General features: G+C 43.1%; 1 protein-coding gene across 1 annotated transcript; it reads left to right on the forward strand.

The window, feature by feature from the left end:
• The first annotated feature begins 13,829 nt into the window (after positions 1–13,829).
• Positions 13,830–15,311, forward strand: LOC139838215 (uncharacterized mitochondrial protein AtMg00810-like). The gene is made up of 2 exons (XM_071827596.1): positions 13,830–14,119; positions 14,336–15,311. Exons 1-2 carry the CDS (start codon positions 13,830–13,832, stop codon positions 15,309–15,311), a joined length of 1,266 nt encoding a protein of 421 aa, XP_071683697.1.
• The last annotated feature ends 4,611 nt before the right edge of the window (positions 15,312–19,922 follow it).

Genomic DNA, 19,922 nt, shown 5'->3' on the forward strand with positions numbered 1-19,922 from the left:
TTGTTCTGTTTTTCCCAAGGCCCAGGGAAGTACATATTAATTTGCAAAAAATGAACAATTAAAATCAGTGAAAATTGAACTGCGGTAGAAAAATGCAGGACCAAATAGTCAATCGTAAAGTGTACCCCCTACATAATCCCACTATACAATCCCTTCACACAAGAGCGGCCAGGGTAGCGATATGACATAAACACACAATGGGCACACAAAAATTGTAGACTAAAACAATTATATCATATGATAAAGATTATATCATAGGATATCAACTGAAACTTCAATACCACCACGGCCGCCCTGGTTGAAAAGAATGAGAACAACATTCCCAGATTCAAAGTTATACTCCTTAGTAAACTCCGACCAGCAGGAATCGAACTTCATCCTTCCATCAGTAGTAGTGTAGTATGCACCCTGAGGGTGGTAGCCATAGTCATCAACAAAAAAACATGCCTCCCCGCTTTCAGAGATATTCAAGGACCTAACAACTTCCTTCGGTATACGCTGAATAATAAAAATTAAATTATATATGGGAAGGATATAAAGGATAACTAAGATTACATAAAGAAAAGGAGAATTATACCAGTCCATTGCCCTTCAAATCAGTATTCGTCAAGGTGTGCACAAAAACAACACCAAGACCAAGACCACGCTCACGGAGAAGTTGTTCCTTCTTCAATGTTTGAGCAGTAGTAAGCATAACACCTTTAGTGTGGACAACTGCAGTTGGAATTTCTGCATACAAATTTAAAATTAATAAAAGAATAAAAAACGAGGAGATATAACATCAGTTATATTAAAAAAATGGGCAACACATGGTAAAAGGTAAAACAGAATTACCATCGACACGATGCTTTTCAGTGCCATCAGGACCTACTGCAAAAATCCCAAACAGTTCAGGAGCACTATCAAACCCAAACATGATACAATCACCAACTTTCAGGTCGTAGTCATGAAGAAATTTTTGGTATCCAGTACCAAAAACACGTGTCTTCGAACTGCCTTTCTTAACATGAAATTTGTACTTCACTTCATCCGATGTAACGACAAAAAAGATATTACCAACAAGGTTGTTGAACTGCCTCCTCACAAAACAAGGCACAGTCTGAAAAAATAGTAGAACAAAAATGCAGAAAATAAGGATATAGTCTAGAATCTGTCAACAAAAAAGATACATTCTAAAAAAGGATATATACCATAAAGTCATCAAATCTGCTTCCAAGATAACAGCGAAATGAACTGAGAGTCTCCCGCCTCTGCTGACAATGATTGCCCATCGAACCACAAACAACACAGTTCATCCTGTGTATATTTAGCAATTTTACCAAAGCTAGTACAAAATACAGGTAGGTAGGGCATATTCATAGAAATCTATCCATAGATCTGAAACCATACACACATATATCCATAGATCTGAACAAACAAGATTATTCAGAGGACAAAAAGGATTTTCAACAAACAGAGAAAAAGGAGGTGAGGTGAAGTAGTGACATGTAAAAACATATTTTCCTACCTCTCAAAACAAACGAAAATCTTCAGAGAGAAAAGAGATTTTCAGCACAAAAGAGAGAGAAAGAAGATGAAGGAGACTTGCTTCACCGCATGAACAAGTGAGGGCAGAAGGCAAAACCAACCAGGGGCATTATAAATACAATAAGTAGTAGTAACTGCCTACAACCGCTATTTAATGAGGCTGTGGGGTAGATGGTGGTTGCTATCCTGTAAGTTCAAAAGTCAAACACAAAGTATGTCATGCAAAAATGGAGCCCACTGCTATTATGTAAACTCTGTCAATAAGTTCACAATGGCAAAACATCAGCACATTGAAAAATACATTGAATCATAACGTTGCACTTCAAAATTATTTAAAACCATATGATTTACAACTTCAAATGTACAACAAAATGTTGACTACATGCCTTTGTTCGGACTATAGGTTAGGTCAGAACAATTATGGCATGTTAGTCATTTTTTGAACATACATAAAAAACAAATGCTCATTTGTGGACGAAGTGCACAATTATACCAAAGTAGGCATCACTTCAACACATCAAACTACACCAAACCTCATGAAAAATTTAAATTTAGCATTTACTATGAGTTTTACTCGTTTTCTGTCATTTTTTAATAAAAAAATCAACAAACACCTAAAATTGTCAGAAAAATCTGAAACTCCTTAGGCACACATACCTACCCTTCATGACCACTCACAAAAATTTGCAGCTCAATCTGAGTATTTGAACTGCAGCTTGCTTGAAAAAGAGCCCTTCACCGACATGATCGATGTGGGTCCACACATGGATCGACCCAACCAACATGAGGTTCCACAAGTGTTTTCAGACAAAATCTCACATGTATATGTGGGATGTGTTCTCACATATACCTCACATGCAAAAGGTTTTACAACTTCCGGGGTCGACGATTCGACCGTTATGCCGAAAATGCCCTCACTTGTGTAAATTCACATCAAACTACACCAAACCTCATGAAAAATTTAAATTTGAATTTTGCACATGAATGTCACAACATTTACTCAGTCCCACTAGTTACTGATGATTTTACATTGAATTTAGCATTTATTATGAGTTTTACTCATTTTCTGTCATTTTTTAATTAAAATATACATGTACAGTTCCATTTTCAGAGTAATATTTTTTCTTTCGCGGCAAAAACTTGTTCCCTCCAAATTGTAGTACGCCGGCTGCCAAAACGCCCAAATTTTTTGTTCCCTCCACTCCTCCCGCGCACCCCACCTATCAAATATTTCGCCCTCCCTTATATACGTCGTGCCTCTACCCCATGATTTACGAGCATCTTAACTACCCACCCCCCCGACGGCCCGACCTCATCCTCTCGTGCTCACCCCGATCCGGTGTCTTCGCCGGACGTTCATCCATCTCGCATCTATCTCCCCGGCCGGTGGTCGCCATGGCCGGCAGTCGTCGAAACGTCGGGGGGAAGGAAAATCGCACACACACGCCGAAGAAGGCGCCCGGCTCGAAGAAACGCCAAGGTAAATCTGTCGGTGATCGGCTTGTTGTCGTGTTTTTCGGATGGTTAGATCGAGAGATCGGTTTTACATGTCTACCACGCCCGTTTGACCTATATCTAGATCTTGCATATTTGATAGATCCAATCCCGACATCATACGTATAGGGTTTATCGTTTTTATTGCAGAGACAATCATGCCGTGCTATACAATCTTTGCCATCCCATTGCTTTGTACAATCTTTTGCATAGACAATTGTTTGCCGAAACACTTAACTGAACTAATTCCAGCCGTTGCCGAAAACAGCCTGACGAGCTACAGTTAACAACGACATTGCTTCAGACTTTTATTCCTCAGTTTCAGAGGGAAGCAGAGTTTGATCTAGAACAATTGTTTGCTGTTTTCTATGGAACTAGTTAGTTTGCACCTGCAATGCATGTCTTAACAATGTAATGAAGTTTTTAATCATGTACTTTGTTTCATCAGTCTATTTATTTCCACAATTTTTGTTTATCTATGTCTTTCAAAAGTCAAAAATCAAATTTGAGCACATATCTGAACTTCTGTCAGCACAAATCTGAACTTCTATCAGCACATATCTGAACTTCTATCAGCACATATCTTATGTTTTCAATCAGCACGTAGACTCTTATGTTTTCAATCATTTGCTGCTGTACAATATTTTGCAAAGACAATTATTTGCTGTTTTCTATGGAATTGGCCCCCTCTTATGTTTTGTTCACGCTCCGCTCTTCCGATTATTTCAGCGGAGACACAAAACCCCGTCAAGCCGGCATATGAGCTTGCCAAGGAGAAACAAATGCAAGAAAATGTAGTACGCATGGAAAAAAATTTCGCTGAAAGATATGGACCTGCCCACAAATTTCAGAAAGATTTCTACGGTTTTGCACGTACATTAGTGTATGGTGGGGTACAAATAGGAACTAGTAACAATCTAAAGGACACAGATCGCTGAAGAGATGGAGGTCGAAGAGGACCCTTCGTATGAACCGAATCCGGAAGAGATAGCTAGTGCTGATGATGATCTTCATTCAGATGAGGATCGAGCGCACGGTCGGCAAAACTTCAGCTCAGTCTGTGGAACTATGTACGAAGTATGATAGGAAATACGTACATGCTAAATGTTTCCTACTAATGTAGCCTCTACTTTGCTTGCGAGATAGTTGCTTCTTACGCAATAGTTGCACGAGAAGAAGCGATCCATACCTGAAGTTGCACCATCCAACATTGCAACAAGATCAATGGCAACAAGCGAACACGAGGCTGGGTCATCGATGAGCCGACGGCCACTCGCTGGTCCGAACACCTGAAGGAGCACCCTCACCTAACCAGATCATGACATGCGGAGGCAGCACCTCATCTCCCGAGGACAATCAAATTGTAAACTTTGAGCGGCAAGGTATGAAAATTTGTAAAAACTAAACACTTGTACCGCATATTTTCATATAAAAGAGAATCATTTCATATATCTTCTTTCGGAGAGACACCGACAACATCGGCGGTAGTAAGAGAAAGAGAGGTGGACGCAGATGTACCATGGGCCATGGACTACATGAGTACACAAGAAGACATGGTGGCAATAAGATGCCAATTGAATTCACTTCTGGTGTCAGGAGACCCAAGGAAGATGTCCAGTCAGCATACCTGAGAAATGAGGTTGGTATGCACATCCGTGAAAAAATGCCGCTTGCAACACCCCGGACACCGTACCAGAAAGCTGACACTCTCAAACATGTCATTCCTCATGCTATACGTACAGAGCGGTGAGTCTGTACAATCTTGGTTTAACCTAATTAGTATGCTACATGATCAACTATCTAAGATTCTACTGATTAATGCATCACTATTTTGAAGGGAAAGTTTAATATGGACAAAAATGATGAGGTGGCTCAAGATGTGTGCACTGATATGCTGCAAGTTAGTATTCGGCAGTTCCGATATAGGCTTAAAAAGGAGTATTGGCCGAAAATTAAAAATCTCACCTTTGGAGCAAGCATATCTCAAGAAGCCAGGTCATGTAGAAGAGAAAAGCTGGAAAGAACTGGTGAAAAGATGGTTTGATGAGAAGTACCAGGTACATAAACATTATTCCTTTCAATAACGACTACTGAATTCTTACATTTCTCCGATCCGGATAAATAAAATGCATGTCGAACATAGGGATTTGTGTGTAATAAATGGAAAGAACAGAGAAGGCTGTGAAACAGTTCCATACCACCGGATCTCGAAGCTATGTTGCTCACTTTGGGAACATCTAGTAAGTGTTGTGAATTTCCCAAAACAGTTCATACTTACATTCGTACACGGTGTACAATGGTAATGTGCATTCTACATTTTTCAAGCGAAGGCTAAGCAGCAGGAAGAAGAAACCTCTCCAATTGAATTTTTTAGAATCACACACACTAACAAGGATAACATTATGAGTGCTGAAGCAAAAAGTGCATATGTAAGAAATATTTCTTATTAGCACAATATAATATAATCTAGTTTTTTATGTTGTCCATGCAATGATTGTAATCTTTATGCAGGATCAAATGGTGGCAAAAAAAGCGGCGCCACGCAATGAAGATGAACCTGATTTGACTGATTTGCAAATTGTTCAGCTAGTTCTGAGCGAGAAAAGCCCATCCACCACCTGCAACAGACATTCCTACCAAGATTGGGCGTCGCAACAAGTTCCGGGAAGTCTTCGTCTCAGCTACACGCATCCGAGAGCTACAACAAAGGCGGCAGATAAAGAGCATAACTCCATACAGGCAGCTGAAACGTACCACAGTGAGATGCAGGCAAGACTACAAGGACAAGATGAAAAATTTGAAGAGATCAGGAAGAAGCAGGAGGAAGAACTTGAAGCTGTGAAGAAAGCCCAAGAAGAAAAGACTCTGGCTTATGAAAAGAGGCTGGCAGAAATGGATGCCGTGCTTAATTTGCTCTTGAGGACATCCCAGCCACCATCCATGTCTCAATCCCAGGGCAACTAATCTATTGCACCACCGTCCTACAACATTATTAATCATAGGTCTTTTAATTTCTTTGTGTTCCAATTGTAATTTTCTTATGAATCTTTCAGTCTGTGAGAGACATATATACTTCTTGTGCCACCATTTAAGTATGATATTTATTGTCTACTTTTTGATATTTCGCCAGTTTTTTTGTTTCCCAAATTTCGCAAATAATTCAAATGCTCTCAAATTTTGTTAAATTCAAAAGGTGACGGAAAATGTCACAACGTCACTATTAAATGAAACCACGTGGCACCAATTTCTGGTCCCACTTGTCAGAATTTGTGGGTCCCACCAGTCAGCATTATTGGGACCCATATGTCGGCAACAACCTGGTCCCACTTGTCTGAATTTTGTGGATCCCACCGGTCAGAATATTGTGGGTCCAGCTTGTCATAATATTTTGTGGGTCCCACCAGATATCCATGTCAGCGCCGTCGGACCCATGTTGTCAGAAGCCAAATGGACCCACATGTAAGGCCACGTATGCTTTTTTTGGACCAATCAGAAGCTTCCCAAGATTTAGATATTGACGAAAGTTGCAATTTTTCGTGACAAACCTGTCTGTCAACAATGAACCTTTGATGTTGACGAATTTGCAGGTCGTCACCATCAAACATTTGACGTTGACGAAAAAATGCATACCATCACCCCCGATATTTTATGACGGAGCTTCCTTGACGAACCCCATGACGATCAAATTTTGTCACCGCGAAGTAATCCTTGACGAAAATTGGCCTTAACATGACGAAAGTGATTTGTCAAAAAAAATGTTTTCCTTTGTAGTGGTCCTCGGATCGCGTGGCCTCCACAGGCGCAGCAGACGCGCCAGGAAATCTGCCTCGTGACCGACGCGCGCGATCTCTGTCGCCGCAGCATGTCGCGCGACCAGCAGCTCGCCACGTTGCCTCCCCTGTGCGGTCCCCCTCTCCGGCGCGTGCTGGCCACACGCACCCTGCTGATGACAGCCCGACGGTGTCAGCCTCCGCCAGTCCAGACGCGACAAGTGGCAGTTTGTCTGCTACCAATGATGACCCTACCGATGACTCTCATGATCTGTCTGATTCTGCAGCTTCTTCAGGATCTTCTGTGCACACACAAGGTGAGGTCAATCCTGCTGCAACCAGAAATCCTCCCCCGACAACATCTTTGCGTCCTCGCACACGACTTCAACAGGGTATTTGATGCCTACTTTCCCCCTCCTTTCCTGTAGACAGTGTTGGGCCTCCAAGAGCAGAGGTTTGTAGAACAGCAGCAAGTTTTCCCTTAAGTGGATACCCAAGGTTTATCGAACTCAGGGAGGAAGAGGTCAAAGATATCCCTCTCATGCAACCCTGCAACCACAAAGCAAGAAGTCTCTTGTGTCCCCAACACACCTAATAGGTGCACTAGTTCGGCGAAGAGATAGTGAAATACAGGTGGTATGAATATATATGAGCAGTAGCAACGGTGCCAGAAAATAGCTTGATGGTGTGTAGTTGATGGTGGTAGAATTGCAGCAGTAGTAACGCAGTAAAACAGTAAACAAGCAGCGGTGATAGCAGTATTTAGGAACAAGGCCTAGGGATTACACTTTCACTAGTGGACACTCTCAATATTGATCACATAACAGAATAGATAAATGCATACTCTACACTTTTGTTGGATGATGAACACATTGCGTAGGATTACACGAACCCTCAATGCCGGAGTTAACAAGCTCCACAATAATGCTCATGTTTAAGTAACCTTTAGTGTAAGATAGATCAACGCTACTAAACCAAGTACTAGCATAGCATGCACACTGTCACCTTCATGCATATGTAGGAGGAATAGATCACATCAATATTATCATAGCAATAGTTAACTCCATAATCTACAAGAGATCATGATCATAGCACAAACCAAGTACTAACACGGTGCACACACTGTCACCTTTACACACGTGCAGGAGGAATAGAACTACTTTAATAACACATCGCTAGAGTAGCACATAGATAGTAGTGATACAAAACTCATATGAATCTCAATCATGTAAAGCAGCTCATGAGATCATTGTATTGAAGTACATAGTAGAGAGATTAACCACATAGCTACCGGTACAGCCCCGAGCCTCGATGGAGAACTACTCCCTCCTCATGGGAGCAGCAGCGGTGATGAAGATGGCGGTGGAGATGGCAGCGGTGTCGATGGAGAAGCCTTCCGGGGGCACTTCCCCGCTCCGGCAGCGTGCCGGAACAGAGATCCTGTCCCCCGGATCTTGGCTTCGCGATGGCGGCGGCTCTGGAAGGTTTTCGTGGGTTTCGTCAATTGTGTTAGGGTTTTCTGATCCAGGGGCTTTTTATAGGCGGAGAGGCGGCGCAGGAAGGTCGAAGGGGGGCCCACACCCTAGGGGGGCGCGCCCCCCCCTAGGCCGCGCCGGGGTGTGGTGTGGTGGCCCTGCCTCCCTTCTCTGGCGGTTCTCGTGTGTTACGGATGCTTCCGGGTAAAATAGGAACACGGGCGTTGATTTCGTCCGATTCCGAGAATATTTCGTTACTAGGATTTCTGAAACCAAAAACAGCAAAAACAGAACTGGCACTTCGGCATCTTGTTAATAGGTTAGTTCCAGAAAATGCACGAATATGACATAAAGTGTGCATAAAACATGTAGATAACATCAATAATGTGGCATGGAACATAAGAAATTATCGATACGTCGGAGACGTATCAGCATCCCCAAGCTTAGTTCTGCTCGTCCCGAGCAGGTAAAACGATAACAAAGATAATTTCTGGAGTGACATGCCATCATAACTTTGATCATACTATTTGTAAAGCATATGTAGTGAATGCAGCGATCAAAACAATGGTAATGACATGAGTAAACAAGTGAATCATATAGCAAAGACTTTTCATGAATAGCTCTTCAAGACAAGCATCAATAAGTCTTGCATAAGAGTTAACTCATAAAGCAATAATTCAAAGTAAAGGCATTGAAGCAACACAAAAGAAGATTAAGTTTCAGCGGTTGCTTTCAACTTGTAACATGTATATCTCATGGATATTGTCAACATAGAGTAATATAATAAGTGCAATAAGCAAGTATGTAGGAATCAATGCATAGTTCACACAAGTGTTTGCTTCTTGAGGTGGAGAGAAATAGGTGAACTGACTCAACATTGAAAGTAAAAGAATGGTCCTCATAGAGGAAAAGCATCGATTGCTATATTTGTGCTAGAGCTTTGATTTTGAAAACATGAAACAATTTTGTCAACGGTAGTAATAAAGCATATGCATCATGTAAATTATATCTTATAAGTTGCAAGCCTCATGCATAGTGTACCAATAGTGCCCGCACCTTGTCCTAATTAGCTTGGACTACCTGGATTATCACCGCAATACATATGCTTTAACCAAGTATCACAAAGGGGTACCTCTATGCCGCCTGTACAAAGGTCTAAGGAGAAAGCTCGCATTTGGATTTCTCGCTTTTGATTATTCTCAACTTAGACATCCATACCGGGACAACATAGACAACAGATAATGGACTCCTCTTTTAATGCTTTAAGCATTCAACAACAATTAATTCTTTTCTCATTAGAGATTTGAGGATGTTTGTCCAAAACTGAAACTTCCACCATGGATCATGGCTTTAGTTAGCGGCCCAATGTTCTTCTCTCACAATATGCATGCTCAAACCATTCAACTCAGTGTAGATCGCCCTTACTTCAGACAAGACGAACATGCATAGCAACTCACATGAAATTCAACAATGAATAGTTGATGGCGTCCCCAGTAAACATGGTTATCGCACAACAAGCAACTTAATAAGAGATAAAGTGCATAATTACATATTCAATACCACAATAGTTTTTAAGCTATTTGTCCCATGAGCTATATATTGCAAAGGTGAATGATGGAATTTTAAAGGTAGCACTCAAGCAATTTACTTTGGAATGGCTGGAAAATACCATGTAGTAGGTAGGTATGGTGGACACAAATGGCATAGTGGTTGGCTCAAGTATTTTGGATGCATGAGAAGTATTCCCTCTCGATACAATGGTTTAGGCTAGCAAGGCTTATTTGAAGCAAACACAAGGATGAACCGGTGCAGCAAAACTCACATAAAAGACATATTGAAAACATTATAAGACTCTACACCATCTTCCTTGTTGTTCAAACTCTTTACTAGAAATTATCTAGACCTTAGAGAAACCAAATATGCAAACCAAATTATAGCATGCTCTATGTATTTCTTCATTAATGGGTGCAAAGCATATGATGCAAGAGCTTAAACATGAGCACAACAATTGCCAAGTATCACATTACCCAAAACATTTATAGCAATTACTACATGTATCATTTTCCAATTCCAACCATATAACAATTTAACGAAGGAGAAACTTCGCCATGAATACTATGAGTAGAAACCAAGGACATACTTGTCCATATGCTACAGCGGAGCGTGTCTCTCTCCCATAAAGTGAATGCTAGGATCCATTTTATTCAAACAAAACAAAAACAAAAACAAACCGACGCTCCAAGAAAAAGCACATAAGATGTGATGGAATAAAAATATAGTTTCAGGGGAGGAACCTGATAATGTTGTCGATGAAGAAGGGGATGCCTTGGGCATCCCCAAGCTTAGACGCTTGAGTCTTCTTGATATATGCAGGGGTGAACCACCGGGTGCATCCCCAAGCTTAGAGCTTTCACTCTCCTTGATCATGTTGCATCATACTCCTCTCTTGACCCTTGAAAACTTCCTTCACACCAAACTCGAAACAACTCATTAGAGGGTTAGTGCACAATATAAATTGACATATTCAGAGGTGACACAATCATTCTTAACACTTCTGGACATTGCATAATGCTACTGGACATTAGTGGATCAAAGAAATTCAACCAACATAGCGAAAGAGGCAATGCGAAATAAAAGGCAGAATCTGTCAAAACAGAACAGTTCGTATTGACGAATTTTAAAATGGCACCAGACTTGCTCAAATGAAAATGCTCAAATTGAATGAAAGTTGCGTACATATCTGAGGATCATGCACGTAAATTGGCTTAATTTTCTGAGTTACCTACAGGGAGGTGGACCCAGATTCGTGACAGCAAAGAAATCTGGAACTGTGCAGTAATCCAAATCTAGTACTTACTTTTCTATCAACGGCTTAACTTGGCACAACAAAACACAAAACTAAGATAAGGAGAGGTTGCTACAGTAGTAAACAACTTCCAAGACACAAATATAAAACAAAGTACTGTAGCAAAATAACACATGGGTTATCTCCCAAGAAGTTCTTTTCATTATAGCCATTAAGATGGGCTCAGCAGTTTTAATGATGCACTCGTAAGAAATAGTATTTGAAGCAAAAGAGAGCATCAAGAGGCAAATCCAAAACATATTTAAGTCTAACATGCTTCCTATGCATAGGAATCTTGTAAATAAACAAGTTCATGAAGAGCAAAGTAACAAGCATAGGAAGATAAAACAAGTATAGCTTCAAAAATTTCAGCACATAGAGAGGTGTTTTAGTAACATGAAAATTTCTACAACCATATTTTCCTCTCTCATAATAACTTTCAGTAGCAACATGAGCAAACTCAACAATATAACCATCACATAAAGCATTCTTATCATGAGTCTCATGCATAAAATTATTACTCTCCACATAAGCATAATCAATTTTATTAGTTGTAGTGGGAGCAAATTCAACAAAGTAGCTATCATTATTATTCTCATCAAGTGTAGGAGGCATAGTATAATCACAACAAAATTTACTCTCCATAGTAGGTGGCATCAAAAGACCACTATCATTATCATCATAAATAGGAGGCAAAGTATCATCAAAGAAAATTTTCTCCTCAATGCTTGGGGGACTAAAAATATCATGAAAACCAGCTTCCCCAAGCTTAGAACTTTCTATATCATTATCAACAATGGTGTTCAAAGCGTTCATACTAATATTACTACCAGCATGCAAATAAGATTCCATAGGTTTTTTAATTTTCGCATCAAACAATCCATGTTTTAAATCAGGAAATAGAACAAGAAGCTCATTGTTGTCCATTATGCCAAACTAGTGTAAACAAGAAACAAAAAGATGCAATTGCAGGATCTAAAGGAAATAGCTTCGAGCACACACACGGCGGCGCCAGAAAAATACTTTACCTGGGACCGTAGTATGAGAGCCTTTTACCTTTCCTCCCCGGCAACGGCGCCAGAAAAGTGCTTGATGCCTACTTTCCCCCTCCTTTCCTGTAGACAGTGTTGGGCCTCCAAGAGCAGAGGTTTGTAGAACAGCAGCAAGTTTTCCCTTAAGTGGATACCCAAGGTTTATCGAACTCAGGGAGGAAGAGGTCAAAGATATCCCTCTCATGCAACCCTGCAACCACAAAGCAAGAAGTCTCTTGTGTCCCCAACACACCTAATAGGTGCACTAGTTCGGCGAAGAGATAGTGAAATACAGGTGGTATGAATATATATGAGCAGTAGCAACGGTGCCAGAAAATAGCTTGATGGTGTGTAGTTGATGGTGGTAGAATTGCAGCAGTAGTAACGCAGTAAAACAGTAAACAAGCAGCGGTGATAGCAGTATTTAGGAACAAGGCCTAGGGATTACACTTTCACTAGTGGACACTCTCAATATTGATCACATAACAGAATAGATAAATGCATACTCTACACTTTTGTTGGATGATGAACACATTGCGTAGGATTACACGAACCCTCAATGCCGGAGTTAACAAGCTCCACAATAATGCTCATGTTTAAGTAACCTTTAGTGTAAGATAGATCAACGCTACTAAACCAAGTACTAGCATAGCATGCACACTGTCACCTTCATGCATATGTAGGAGGAATAGATCACATCAATATTATCATAGCAATAGTTAACTCCATAATCTACAAGAGATCATGATCATAGCACAAACCAAGTACTAACACGGTGCACACACTGTCACCTTTACACACGTGCAGGAGGAATAGAACTACTTTAATAACACATCGCTAGAGTAGCACATAGATAGTAGTGATACAAAACTCATATGAATCTCAATCATGTAAAGCAGCTCATGAGATCATTGTATTGAAGTACATAGTAGAGAGATTAACCACATAGCTACCGGTACAGCCCCGAGCCTCGATGGAGAACTACTCCCTCCTCATGGGAGCAGCAGCGGTGATGAAGATGGCGGTGGAGATGGCAGCGGTGTCGATGGAGAAGCCTTCCGGGGGCACTTCCCCGCTCCGGCAGCGTGCCGGAACAGAGATCCTGTCCCCCGGATCTTGGCTTCGCGATGGCGGCGGCTCTGGAAGGTTTTCGTGGGTTTCGTCAATTGTGTTAGGGTTTTCTGATCCAGGGGCTTTTTATAGGCGGAGAGGCGGCGCAGGAAGGTCGAAGGGGGGCCCACACCCTAGGGGGGCGCGCCCCCCCCCCTAGGCCGCGCCGGGGTGTGGTGTGGTGGCCCTGCCTCCCTTCTCTGGTGGTTCTCGTGTGTTCTGGATGCTTCCGGGTAAAATAGGAACCTGGGCGTTGATTTCGTCCGATTCCGAGAATATTTCGTTACTAGGATTTCTGAAACCAAAAACAGCAGAAAACGAGGCCGACACTTCGGCATCTTGTTAATAGGTTAGTTCCAGAAAATGCACGAATATGACATAAAGTGTGCATAAAACATGTAGATAACATCAATAATGTGGCATGGAACATAAGAAATTATCGATACGTCGGAGACGTATCAGTATTCGTCAGCCAAAGAAGTACACCGATGGTACTATCAGATATGGAATGTTTGCAGCAACGGGGGAACCACAGACACTTGATGAGGCTCTTAAAGATGCTAGATGGTGCGAAGCCATGTCTGAGGAATATAATGCACTTCTGCATAACAAAACTTGGCACTTGGTTCCTTCAAGTCCAGGTAAAAATATTATTGATTGCAAGTGGGTCTACCGTATAAAAAAGCATGCTGATGGAACAATTGATAGATACAAAGCTCGCCTTGTTGCTAAAGGTTTCAAACAGCGTTATGGCATTGATTATGAGGATACCTTCAGTCCTGTTGTCAAGGCAGCTACCATTAGACTTGTTCTGGCAGTTGCTGTTTCTAGAGGCTGGAGTTTAAGGCAGCTAGATGTCAAGAACGCGTTCTTACATGGTGTTCTGGAAGAGGATGTGTATATGAGACAGCCTCCAGGGTTTGAGGATTATAAAAATCCACATTATATTTGCAAGCTTGACAAAGCTCTCTATGGACTGAAACAAGCTCCTCGTGCATGGTATTCAAGGTTAAGTGCAAAACTACAGTCTCTTGGATTTTATCCTTCCAAAGCTGATACTTCACTATTTTTGTACAATAAAAGGGGTATCATCATTTATGTACTTATCTATGTCGATGATATTATAGTCACCAGTTCTTCTCCAAGAGCGATTACTGCACTTCTTCAAGATCTCAACAGTGACTTTGCTTTGAAGGACTTGGGTGATTTACACTTCTTTTTGGGCATTGAAGTTAAAAAGGTTGATGATGGATTGCTTCTTACACAGGAGAAGTATGCTACTGATCTTCTTGCAAAGGTCGGCATGACACAGTGTACCACTTGTCCTACACCGATGTCTTCTACTGAAAAATTGTCTTTAATAGATGGTAATCCTCTTGGCTCTACTGATGTCACTACATACAGAAGCATAGTTGGTGCTCTACAGTATCTTACATTGACTCGACCAGATTTGTCTTACTCAGTCAATAAGGTTTGTCAGTATTTGCATGCTCCTACAACAATACATTGGACAGCTGTGAAACGAATTTTAAGATATGTTCAGGGAACTGTGAAACTAGGTCTCACATTTCAGAAGTCAGCTTCTAGTTTGCTTAGTGCCTTTTCAGATGCAGATTGGGCAGGCTGCATTAATGACAGAAGATCAACAGGAGGTTATGCTGTCTTCTTTGGACCAAATTTGATATCTTGGAGTGCTCGAAAACAGGCCACAGTTTCTAGATCAAGTACTGAAGCTGAGTACAAGGCGTTAGCAAATGCCACAACTGAATTAATATGGGTTGAAGCTCTACTCAGAGAACTTGGCGTAGCTCTCAGAGTCAGACCTTGTTTATGGTGTGATAACATAGGTGCCACTTTTCTGTCTGCAAATCCTGTGTTCCATGCTAGAACAAAGCACATAGAGATTGACTTTCATTTTGTGAGAGAGCGAGTTGCTGACAGACTGCTAGATGTTAAGTTCATCTCCAGTAAAGATCAAGTAGCAGATGGATTCACCAAAGCTTTACCAGTGAAGGAGCTTGATGAATTTAAACGTAATCTCAACCTTTCTAGTGGCTGAGATTAAGGGAGGGTGTTAAATATATTTGTGTAATATCTGCTTCTGTTATTCTATCGTATATGGAGTAGTACTCCAATACGTATAGGACTCTCTTGTACAATGCTTGATGGGCTTTACATCCTATATAAACACGGACCCGACACCCTGGAGGGCACGTCGTTCAAACCTAGCTTTTGTCTTCGCTAATACGGGGCACTTCGGCTCGACCCCTTGTGTTGTTACTATAAAGCAAAGCGAATCAGGGAGCCCGCCGTGCATCAATCAAGCAAACCCGCAAGTCCAAACCGTAGGCAAGCACCACATAGCTAGCGATCGGCAGCACAAGCGAGACGCTGGAGTCGAAGGATGTGGAGCCGATGGAGCGCATCCTTCGTCGTTACCAGAAGCTACCGCCGGCGGGCACCAAGCGCAAGATCCCGGAGCCCTCCACCGCCCCTCCGCTCAGCTCGCTGCTGGACTCTAATGGCAGACGTCAGGTGTTCGCTCAGCTGTCACGAGCGGTCATCACGTCCACGGAGGAAATGATCCGGCATGCCGACAAGATCTTGGCGAAGCAGCAGGGCGCCCAAGAGAACCACGACATGGAGCAAGGTTAATCAAGCAGTTCGGATCTGTAGTTACACATCAGTCGATCGTGTCCATGCTTCTGCACATTAGCACGTAGAATCCCTTCTTTCTTGATGTATTGAGCGATATGTAAGGAATTGCGGGTGTGAGTTTGAGATTGCAATATCAAAATATTTCCATGATTATAGTCAGACAGCCAGCTAACGGTTGTGGGATGCATAAATGAATTCCCGATCGCACTACTGAGGTCAGCCATAGTGTAAGTATAAGATCCTGGGTAGAAAGCCCTTCCACTTTGTTCTCGGGTCCATAAGGCTATCAAGATCAATCTTGTCTGCGAGGCATCAACCCTTCCGTTGAGACAGACCTTGAAGAAGATCTTGATCTAGTCTCAAGCCATCCCTGACTAAAATGGACGAGAAGAGGCGCAGAAAAAAGAGGCCTCTAGTGCCATCTATCTCAACCTCACCAAAGAGGCCATTAAAGTCCAAAAGATGGACCTTGGGGCCAAAAAGGCAAACGCCGAGACCGAAATGTTTAATGCCGAGGCCTGAAGGATGGACGCCGATGCGAAGATCTAGACAGAGGATACAAGTATCATGCTGACCGACTTGGCCACCATGGTCGACGACACCAGGGCCTGGTTCCTGAAGAAGCACGCCGAAATCCGCGCGTGAGACGCCTGATCTGCCGCGCCATTGTCAAGCACCATGACCTCCTTTTGGACTATATTTGATGTTTTGGCCATGTTGTGCCCTTTTAGACTACATTTTGTGGTGTATCATGTGCACAATGTGGTGGACTTATTTGAGACCTAAATTTAAGCCAACATGATAGCCATTGGTGCAATTTTATTGTTTGTGCTATTTTGGGAGATTTTTTAAAAAATGGCCGCGGGCAGATAAAATGCGTCGGCCCGCTGGGATACTCCGATGTAAACAGACGCGTGACAACTATTTTCATGTCCGCGAATTGATGAAACATATGCACGCGGTTAATTTAGACATCCATTTTACGTCAGCCCGCTGAAGATGCCCTACGAGCATCTCCAGCTGCTTTCCCCAAAGCGTCTCCAAAAGGGATTAGGGGTGCGCCGGACAAAAAACGTTCCCAGTCGCGAGCCCCAAAGCCTCTTTTTGTCCGGTGCAGTCCAATACAGTATCCGGCGTCCCGAGTCCGTCTCCGCTACACAGGGGCCGCTCCGGGTACGCCGGACACAACGAAAAGCGAGGCGAGGAGTGGCGGTACCGAAACGTCAGCGACATATTGAAGTTTAACCTAACCGTCGCCTACCTCACAACGGAAGTTATTGGCGCGCAGCGACGATGCAGTTTCCGCAGAGGCGTAGCGAAGCGTCTCATCGCGCCTAGCTCTGCGTGTCGGCGTTAATGAGCGCCACCGCTCCCTCGCCTCCCTCCGGCCTATAAAAAAAGGGGCGCCCTCTCATCGTCTCTCACACACAAACCCTAGCACCTCTCTTCCCAACCCTAGCCTCCACCATCTCAAGAGTCGACTCCATGGCTGGTAGAGGCAGAGGCCAAGGTCACGACCGTGGCCGCGGAAGAGCTGCACGCTCACTATCGCCTGCGAAGCCATCGTCTTCATCGTCAGACCTGCAAGAGGAGGAGCAGTTGACAAGGGATTAACTTATCAATGCCTACAGATTGTAGACTAGGGTTTTAGTCGGAAGTAGAGGGCAAGTAGATCTCGAGGGTTTCAGCCGAAAAGTGCTCGACGATGTAAAAACTAGGGTTGCGTGGAACAATGAATCGATCCTCTCTTTGTCCCTCGACTCCCCCTTATATAGGAGGCGGAGCCGAGGGACTCGTAATACACAATTTTACAGAGTCCGGGAGGGTTTCTAACTCATCCCGTAAGATTACAAGTATGTATTTTCTAATACAACTCTAGCTTTCCTTAATATTAACTTAGGCTTCCGAACTTCATATTCATCGAGTCGGGACTTCAGTAAACCCCGGGTACCATCTTTGGCAGGCCCATTGGGGATGCCTATGTCAGTAGCCCCCGAGATTTTGCTTGAATCGAAGAATCAGAGAAATCTCCAACTTTAGTCATTCAATAACTCTGTCAAATTTACCGTATATCTTTGAATACGTAATTTATATATTGTACAGGGATAATGGTAGTTGGGGCTAGTTCATCTGACGGATCAGGTACTAGTTAACTGCTCTAGTGGCAATCTGCAAAAACCTACTTCAAGATCACGTCCCTGGACATGATCTCGGGATACTGGTGTTAACTTTGACAGGTGCCGCTTAAGGTCTTACCATCTGTCGAGTCCCAGTCATGTTTTATAGGGTACCTAACGCGTCCGTTAGGATTTTTCTTCGTATTTGTTGATACGGAAAAAAGTAGCAAACCGACGTCAGAGACGGTGCCACGCCGCTCAGAACGGATCTAGGGTCTTACATTCACATAATTGTGCGGCATTCAGAGATTATTCGCAACTTTGGCGCTCTGAGAATATATTGTCGAGTGCTTTTTCGGCTGTTGGAATAGCATATTTTATTGAGTCAACGGATGACTTATCTTGCCTTCCCGATGGGAGTATATATAGAGTTATTTGTATAACTCGAAATATGCTCACTTCTTTTTATAATTTCATCGGGCACGCGAACAGCGTTCCCGATGGGAGTAACCCCCGAGGCTACAGCCAAGGACTTGTGCTTGGTTGTAGGCTCAACGCCTTATGTTAGTATATTTTCCTTTTTTCTCGAGGTTTTCATATCTATCGGGTGCGCGACCAGCGCTCCCGATGGGAGTAGCCCCCGAGGCTATGAACAAATGCTTGTATTTGATCATAGGCTCTCGCCATTTCTATTTTGTCATACTCAAGTTTTTCATTTTTCCAGAGTAGCCCCGAGCATTTGATCAAAAACTTGTATTTGATCAAAGGCTCTCGAGATAATCAATAGTCTTCTGCTGCCGCCAATTTTAATAATCTTCGCAGCCGATATTTTCTCTTGGCAAGGTGACATCATCACTGACGATAGCCACGATCACTGTATCGGGAAGACGCGAGTACTGCTCTCTCTGTCTTGCGGGCCCAAAATCCTCATCAAGTTGACACGTCGTGCAAGTGGGGGACACACGTCCTCCACTTTTCCTGGCGCACGTAATGTAGCGCCTGTTCCTTTCCTTCATAGTGAAAATACGTTTTTACCCCTTATCCACGTGTACAACATCCATCTCACAATTTTTCCATCCAACGGTGCGTCGATTCGCCAAACCCCTATTTAAGGTCTTCATCTTCCTCCGTTCACCCTTTCGCTCGCGCCGCACCTCTGCTCTCCTCTGCAAAAAATCCCCCATTGCGCCCAACACTTCTTGAGCTCAGCCACACTCACACTTTTCGCCTACGCCATTGTTGATGCCACCGTGCGCACGGCTCACTAGGCACATCACCCCCGAGTCGAAGATGGCGGCAGAAGATCTGGAGTGGGAGAGATCCAAGATCTCCAACCAAGACCTGAACCTGCTGAAAAAGCTCGGGTTCACTGATACGTCTCCGACGTATCGATAATTTCTTATGTTCCATGCTTGTTTTATGACATTACCTACATGTTTTGTTCACACTTTATATCGTTTTTACGTGTTTTCCGGAACTAACCTATTGACGAGATGCCGAAGTGCCAGTTCATGTTTTCTGCTGTTTTTGGTTTCAGAAATCCTAGTCAGAAAATATTCTCGGAATTGGACGAAATCAACGCCCAGCATCTTAGAATTGCATGAAGCTTCCAGAACACCCGAGAGCCACCAGAGGAGGGCCCTGTGGGCCCCAGATGATAGGCCGGCGTGGCCAGGGGGTGGGCCGCGCCCCCCTATTGTGTCACCGCCTCGTCAGCCCTCCTACTCCGCCTCTTCGCCTATATAAAGGTCCCTGACCTAAAACATCGATACGAAAAAGCCACGGTACGAGAAACCATCCAGAGCCGCCGCCATCGCGAAGCCAAGATCTGGGGGACAGGAGTCTCTGTTCCGGCACACCGCCGGGACGGGGAAGTGCCCCCGGAAGGCTTCTCC

The sequence above is a fragment of the Lolium perenne genome, chromosome 3 (genome assembly GCF_019359855.2).
Source record: "Lolium perenne isolate Kyuss_39 chromosome 3, Kyuss_2.0, whole genome shotgun sequence".
Classification (NCBI taxonomy): domain Eukaryota; kingdom Viridiplantae; phylum Streptophyta; class Magnoliopsida; order Poales; family Poaceae; genus Lolium; species Lolium perenne.

Excerpts from the sequence above, each read along its gene's own strand:
- LOC139838215 (XM_071827596.1), top strand. The coding sequence starts at position 13,830 with ATGTCTGAGGAATATAATGCACTTCTGCATAACAAAACTTGGCACTTG. Across the intron at positions 14,120-14,335 it reads CAGCTAGATGTCAAGAACGC|GGGTATCATCATTTATGTAC; the intron begins GTTCTTACATGG and ends GTACAATAAAAG.